The sequence below is a fragment of the Vitis vinifera genome, chromosome 9 (assembly GCF_030704535.1).
Source record: "Vitis vinifera cultivar Pinot Noir 40024 chromosome 9, ASM3070453v1".
Classification (NCBI taxonomy): domain Eukaryota; kingdom Viridiplantae; phylum Streptophyta; class Magnoliopsida; order Vitales; family Vitaceae; genus Vitis; species Vitis vinifera.
The window spans coordinates 2816989-2824698 of NC_081813.1; the positions used below are offsets into that span (position 1 = coordinate 2816989).

Here is a 7710-nt window from a genome sequence, read left to right on the forward strand (position 1 = left end):
TTTGTTTTGGTTCAGACAGATCATTTGTTTACCTTGGACAGATTAAGAGTTTTTATTTGGGGGAGGACACCTGGAGGGAAACCCCCCACAAGCATGACCTTAATTTCCTCTATATTTCCTTTTCTAACCTTAAAACTTGTTTCAAATATGAATAATAGAAATTAATATAAAATAATAACTATTCTTCAATTTTAGATAAAAATTAAATTTTTTAGTTTTTTGTATGACATAAAAATAAAATAATTAATGTTTTTCTTTATACATAACCTTTCAAATTGACTTGGTAAAGCCTGCATTGTCTTTGTCATCTTTTTCAACTATATTTGTTAATAATTAGAAATTGTTTTCCTATTGAATGAAGCTTTTCAATAGGTACCTAAAAGAAAGACTTTGGTTTCTTGCCTTACCCTAATTTCCTCTGTGTTTCCTTCTCTTACCTTCAAATAAATACAACTATTAATATTTTTTTTATACATTAAGCTTCTTGTTGAGTACACTTGATGGGAAAGATCAAGTCAATGTTACTCATGAATTTCTAATGAGTTTTCAATGTCCATATTGGTTTTGACTTGTGAAATATTAAATTTTATTTTGGACATTCAGAATAATTTAGGCCACTATTTAATATATTTTTTAAAAGCACTAATCAATTCATAACAATAAAGGGAAACCAATGTAGTTTTGTTTATTCACCTTTAATTATTTCTCTTCTATTCAAAGTTGTTAGTTTGTATTTAATTTATCATATGTCGGTTGCTTTATAAATTAAAATACCACTTTGTCCAATGTTGAAGGCTTGGTTGATTTCTATAAATTAGAGTTTTTTTATTTATTTATTTTTAAGTTATAAAACACTACTCCCAACCTTCCAACTTGTAATTCCGGTGGAAATTTTGAAAAACTTGAAAGTTTAGATTTTTTTTTTTATTATTATTGTTTAATCAATCTCTATATTGCATGGAATAAGAATATTCCGTCAATGCATGATGAAAGAGAGACTTTAAATAACACTAGATGCAGCACATGGTCAATAAATTGATATTCCATATTATAATTTGCATTTTCTAATGACTCCTTTTTAATTGTGTAAATATTATCCATTTTAAATCTAATATATAGGTTCTCACGGTTTTAAAATGCTTAACACACAATTAAAAGGAGAATTTGGATTATGTAATAATTCGCTCTCAACATTTTATGTAGATATTATCCACTTTGAACCTTTACGATTTTAAAATGCATCTGCACAATTAAAAGAAACTCATACACATATAGCTCTATGAATTTTTTCCCTTATCCCCTATAAACACGACATCCTCATACATATATAACTTTCAACTGTATAGATATTATTCATTCTAAATCCAATGGATTCACAGTACTTTAAAATGAATCTACAAAGTTAAAATTAGTTTGTATATGTAGTTTTAGGATTATTATTTTTCCCCTCTAACCAATATGAGATGTCACATATTCAAGTATTGGATTTGTGATTCTTTTCTTGCTTACTTGAGTAAGATTGGAGTATCAAGATAATGGTTGTAAGCCACCAATAGTCCACAGAGACATGAAATCTTCCAACATTCTATTAAATGAAATGCAGCAAGCCAACATTCCTAAGAATATTTTCCATAATTGCTTCCTTATTCATGAAATATTAATTACTTCCTATATATGAAGATACCAATCATGTAGTGGTAGACTTGAAGGAATGTTTGGAGACAGAGGTGGCTTCCAGGAGAATTCGAAGTGCAGGTAGCCACAGCATCGGATCAGGCAATTTCCTAGAAGCCACATCGGAAGTGCAGGAATGTTTGGTGTAAAAAGCTTAGCCGGTCTATTAAGAGAGAAGAAACAAGACAGTTTTTGTTCATTAATTCATATAATATTTCCAATTGACTTGGTCAAGTCTGCATTGCCTTATCAACTACAACCATCACTATTAATAATCTACCCTATATATCTTGTCTCCAAATAAATACAACTGTTAATCATTTTCTACACATTAGGGACTGAGAAACTCCCTATTGAGAACAGTTTTATACATTCTGAATAATTTAGATCACTGGTTAATCTTTTTTAAAACAACCCTAATCAATTTATGGCAACAAAAGAAAACTGGCAAAATTTTGTTTATAGGGGTGGCAAATATTGATATGATTTGTCAATGCAACTCGTAGATTTGAATTGAGTATAATCATATTTAGGTCAAATTCCTATTGACTTACATAGCCTATTTAATAAATAGATTATTCTTTATTCAACCTACATAATATGAATTTAACTTGAAATATTTAACTCGTATTTGACTCATTTTAACTTAATATATCAATTAAATCATAAATATATCAAGTAGAAATATTAATCATATAAACATGTACAAAATCTAACTCATATAAACTTATACTAGATTTAACTCAACTTGACTATTAAATAGGTTAAATAAGTTATCGTGTTAAGATAAGAATGAAGATCAATTATAATCCCATGTAGAAAATATCACTATGATTTGATAAATTGGATATACAATGGATCCATCTTCCTCATATTGAATTTGTCTTCATTTGGCATGAATGATCCCCAAAGTTCTAAAATGCAATTACAATTCGCTATATTGATTCACATTCTTTAACTTGACTTTGCTCCATTCAAACTTCTAAAAAAATAAAAGCTAATCTTAAATAGGAAAACAACCAAGAAGAGGGGTGAATTGGGTTTTAAAAAATCTGTTTCAAACACAATAAATTCAAGCAAAATAAGCATAAATCTAAAAAGATCAGGTTAAATAAGTTATCGTGTTACATTTTTAATAAGTAGATAATATTTGAGTTTATATTTTTAACATGACTTTTATTTGTATTGTATTTGGATTGACTTAATTGAATGTCTATGACATGAGACGATGATCAACACCACTTATAGCCCTTATTTATTTATGAATTATATGATTAAAAGGAATAAAATAATCCCTACTTTGTAAATTTAACTCATCAAGATTTTTCAGCATAAAAATTATCTATTTTTTCTCATAAAAATAACCTTTCTTTTTTTAAACTTATATATAAACAATCGAAAATATTGAAAGATATTAAGCATAAAAATGGATTATTTTTCAAGTTCAAACACGGAATGGGAGCATTCGTTTCATCCATTTTACTATTCAACAACCCTAACCCAAAGCATACGTTGCGAGTCCCGATGGGCCATCCCCGAATTCCTAGTGTACGAGGATTTGAATTTAAAGCTTGTCTCAGCTCTATATTATGCATACACCCTCTTCTTCGTTAAGACTTCACTTTCGTACATCCAGCTCCGAAACAACATGGATGGTAGACCAACATTGATCTGGCTGCTCATTATTTCCTTGCACAGCCCGGGATGGGTTTCAGGTACCTTCCATGGAATCCAGTCTGGTCGGCGAGAGCTCACGGCAGGGAAAGGTAGGCATTCAGTACTTTTATACAACTTAGCGCCATCTTGGCAAATGAGGTAGCTTTAACTCCTAAGTTCTATTATTGCGTGGACCTCATTTATGCTTTTTGAAGCACATTAAAATTAGGGGTGGCAAAATCTATGACTAGTCGGTTTATTTCAAATTTTGTAGACTATATATTTTGAATGATCAGTTTGAAACTTAATTTGTAGGTTTCATAAGCATCGATTGTGGAATAGCTCCAGGCTCCAATTACATAGATGATAAGCTCCAGATACCTTACATTTCGGATGAAGAATTTATAGATACTGGAGTCAATTATAAAGTCTCCAAGGATTACAGTGACGAGGATGCATTGAAACAGTTCATGAATGTTAGAAGCTTCCCGGAAGGTAACAAGAATTGTTACACCCTACGACCAGAAGGAGGCAAAGGTAATAAGTATTTGATCAGAGCTCGGTTCATGTATGGGAATTATGATTCCAATAATCATCTTCCGAAGTTCAAACTATATCTGGGTACTGATGAATGGGTCACAGTGAATATAGAAGATGCATCTGCTTATATCAGAGAAGAAATCATACATGTCCCAACAACAGATGACATATACGTTTGTCTAGTAAACATTGGTGGTGGGACACCTTTCATATCCACATTAGAGCTCAGACCGCTCAATAATTCCATTTACGATCAATCCGAACAGGGGTCGCTACTACTCTTCAACAGGTGGGATTTTTGCAAACCAGAGAATGCGCTACACAGGTGAGGTTCATTGTTTAGGTCCTTAACAAGAATTCTTTTGTTCTAGATCACTTCTGGTTGGAGAGATTCACTAGTTTCTCATCTTTCAGCTAACTAAGTTTGTGCAATCTTAGGCCGGATGATGTTTTCGACCACATTTGGAACCTATCGGCCTGGTCGAATGAATGGGATACCCTCGAAGCAGCATATGAAATTTCTTCCCTTAGTCACAGTGAGTATAAACTTCCGATGTCGGTCATGATGGATGCTGTCATACCCGTAGATATAAGTGAGCCCTGGAACTTCTCTCTGGATCTTGATGATGATCCTTCACAAAATTTATACATATACATGCACTTTGCCGAGGTTCAGAAACTTCGAGAAGGGGATATTAGAGAATTTACTGTCTCACTAAATGAGGACGATTCATGGGGTGGTGGCGAGCCAGTGATTCCCAACTACATGGTTTCGAACACCTTACACCACCCATCTGCGGTGAGTGGAAGTACCACAAACGAATTGTCATTTGCACTAAAAAAGACTAATAGATCCACGCTTCCACCCCTTATCAATGCAATGGAAGTTTACAAAATAAAAGATTTTGCACAGTCATCAACTAAACAAGGGGATGGTATCTTCTTATCTTATCCATATATATCTCCTTATAATTTAGTTATTCACGAGCAGGGCTTAAAGATGATTCAGCTTTTCCCTTGTTTGTTTCCTTGGAAATTAAATACTAGTTCTCGCTGTCAAGAACATCCGGTCAGCGTACCGACTGACAAGACACTGGCAAGGAGATCCATGTCTCCCCTTGGATTTCCCATGGGATGGCCTGCAGTGCAGCTACAGCAGTGACTCCCCCACTATAATCTCACTGTGAGTTTTATATATATATATATTTGCAGGGACTTGGTGAAAGCTAATCTTTCCTTGATAAATCACACGAATTAACGATTTACTAATTACCCTAGCTGGCAAGCAGGAACCTTTCATCGAGCAACTTGACTGGGAATATCCATCCTTCATTTTCCCAGCTCAAATCATTAGCAAATCTGTAAGTATTAGTGGCTATCATGAGTGCTACACAGTGCCAGCAGGCACATATATCTTCTCTGTAATCTGATCGAGCTCTTTACCCCAAAAATTATACTTATTTCAGGGATTTATCATACAACAACTTGACTGGAACGGTACCAGAATTTTTTGCAGACTTGCCATTGTTAATGGTCCTGTAAGTTGTTATATATTGAAGTTAAAAGTAATACGATGTTTGATTGCTTGGTAGGATATGCAGGTAATCTAGTATTTGATATTCTGTGTTTGCAGTAATTTGACGGGGAACCAGCTAACAGGTTCAGTTCCCCAAACTATTATGGAAATGTTCAAGGATAAGGATAGAACACTGAGGTATCTTCCATTATAATTTTCCACTACTCTTTTCTTAGTGTTTGGTTTGATGGAACTCTTGACTTCAATTACATTCTGTTTTGTGCAAGTCTTGGCGCAAATCCAAATCTTTGCCCGTCAGTCTCTTGCCAAGGAAAGGAGAAGAAGAAGAAGAACAGGTTCCTTGTTCCTGTTCTCATAGCCATTCTGACTGTAACTGTGATCCTCGTCCTCATAACTGCCCTTGCAATGATCATCCGAAAGTTCAAAAGGAGAGAAACCAAAGGTATTTTCTTTCTTTCATTCTCATTTTTTTTTTTTCCCTTTTAAATGAGGATTTAACATTTTATTGTGATTTCCTTAGCGACAACCATAGAGACGGTCAGTGAACGCCCCAAAGAGGGGTCATTGAAGTCAGGGAACTCTGAGTTCACTTTCTCTGACGTTGCAAGTATCACCAATAACTTTAGTCGTACCATCGGTAGAGGAGAATTCGGACAAGTTTATCTAGGCACTTTGGCAGATGGCACCCAGGTTGCGGTCAAGATGCGTTCTGAATCATCAATGCAAGGCCCCAAGGCATTACGAGCCGAGGTTAGACAAATCAATCCATCCATGGTTCTAGAGTACGAAAATTTCTCCATCTGATGTCTGACACTGAAAGATTTTGAGATATTGCAGGTGAAACTCTTGACGAGAGTTCATCATAAAAACTTGGTTCGTCTGATTGGGTATTGCAATGACGGTACAAACATCGCTCTCGTTTATGAATACATGTCCAACGGAAACCTGCAACAGAAGTTATCAGGTATATATATGTAGTGACCACTCTTGATTACAGGTATATAACTGTCAATGGAAGCTACTTGTGGACTTTAATATTTATGCATTTGCTGCAGGGAGAGCAGCGGCAGATGTTTTGAATTGGAAACAGAGACTTCAAATTGCAGTAGATGCAGCACATGGTAAGTAATTAAGCCGAGATCTTCCATATTATAGTTAATTTGCATTCAAATGTTTCTTTAATTTGTGATTCTTTTCTTGCTTAATTGTGTAGGATTGGAGTATCTACACAATGGCTGTAAGCCACCAATAGTCCACAGAGACATGAAATCTTCCAACACTCTATTAACTGAAACACTGGAAGCCAAGATAGCTGATTTTGGGATGTCCAGAGATCTTGAAAGTGGTGCTCTCTTATCAACTGACCCAGTAGGCACACCTGGATATCTTGATCCTGAGTAAGTGTTAACAACATTCCTTACAATATTTACATAATTGCTTCCTTATTCATGAAACACAACTTCCTATGCAGATACCAGTTGACGGGAAATTTGAATAAGAAGAGCGATGTTTACAGCTTTGGGATTGTTTTGTTGGAGCTTATCACCGGTCAGCCTGCAATAAAGAACCCTGGGAGCATTCATATAGTTGGATGGGTTAGTCCTATGATTGAAAGAGGGGATATTCAAAGCATTGTTGATCCAAGGTTACAAGGAGATTTCCACACCAATTCTGCCTGGAAAGCCCTAGAGATAGCCTTAGCATGTGTAGCATTAACAGGAATGCAAAGGCCAGATATGAGTCATGTATTGGCAGACTTGAAGGAATGTTTGGAGATAGAGATGGCTTCCAGGAGAACTCAAAGTGTTAGCCACAGCATCGGATCAGGCAATTTCCTGGAAGATAGTCCCTTGACTCTTGGCACTCAATCGGCTCCCCGTGCTACGTAGTTGTGGGAAGCTCCATTATAATGTGATAAATTTGCTTAATGTTAGCATGTGGGAATATGGATTATGGTGCACTTCTCTATATTTTGAATTGTGTTCATGAAAAATTCTATATTGGGTAATTGTACCAACTTTCTCTCAGACTTTGATATTTGAAAATCAAAACTTTGTAGGATTTCACTGGTCAGAGCACTTTAACTATTGTGTGACAATCTTAATGTTCTTCATAGGACTGTAAGTCTGATATTTCATGCTTGAACCAAGCATATCCAACTTTTTTTTACAATAAAGTGTTGCAACAAGCAAGCTTGTTCTGAATTATGTTTTTTGTTCTACACAACGTGCACACATCCTCACCAAGCCTCTATTCATTTGGAGAGCCTTGTTTCAAGCTAGTATTATCTTGGGCAATTAAGA

At 35.0% G+C, this 7710-nt stretch overlaps 1 protein-coding gene across 2 annotated transcripts; it reads left to right on the forward strand.

The window, feature by feature from the left end:
* Window positions 1-3224: 3224 nt before the first annotated feature.
* Window positions 3225-7480, forward strand: LOC100260016 (probable LRR receptor-like serine/threonine-protein kinase At4g29180). Of its 2 annotated transcripts, none has more exons than XM_003632736.4 (13): window positions 3225-3440; window positions 3646-4195; window positions 4309-4805; window positions 4918-5053; window positions 5160-5231; window positions 5337-5408; window positions 5504-5584; window positions 5674-5849; window positions 5928-6157; window positions 6245-6371; window positions 6463-6528; window positions 6621-6804; window positions 6879-7480. In XM_003632736.4, exons 1-13 carry the CDS (start codon window positions 3323-3325, stop codon window positions 7294-7296), a joined length of 2727 nt encoding a protein of 908 aa, XP_003632784.2. In that variant the 5' UTR covers window positions 3225-3322; the 3' UTR covers window positions 7297-7480. The 2 variants fall into 2 exon arrangements, with proteins under 2 accessions (XP_003632784.2, XP_010654592.1); XM_010656290.3 differs by having other exon boundaries at window positions 3230-3440; window positions 4309-4406.
* The last annotated feature ends 230 nt before the right edge of the window (window positions 7481-7710 follow it).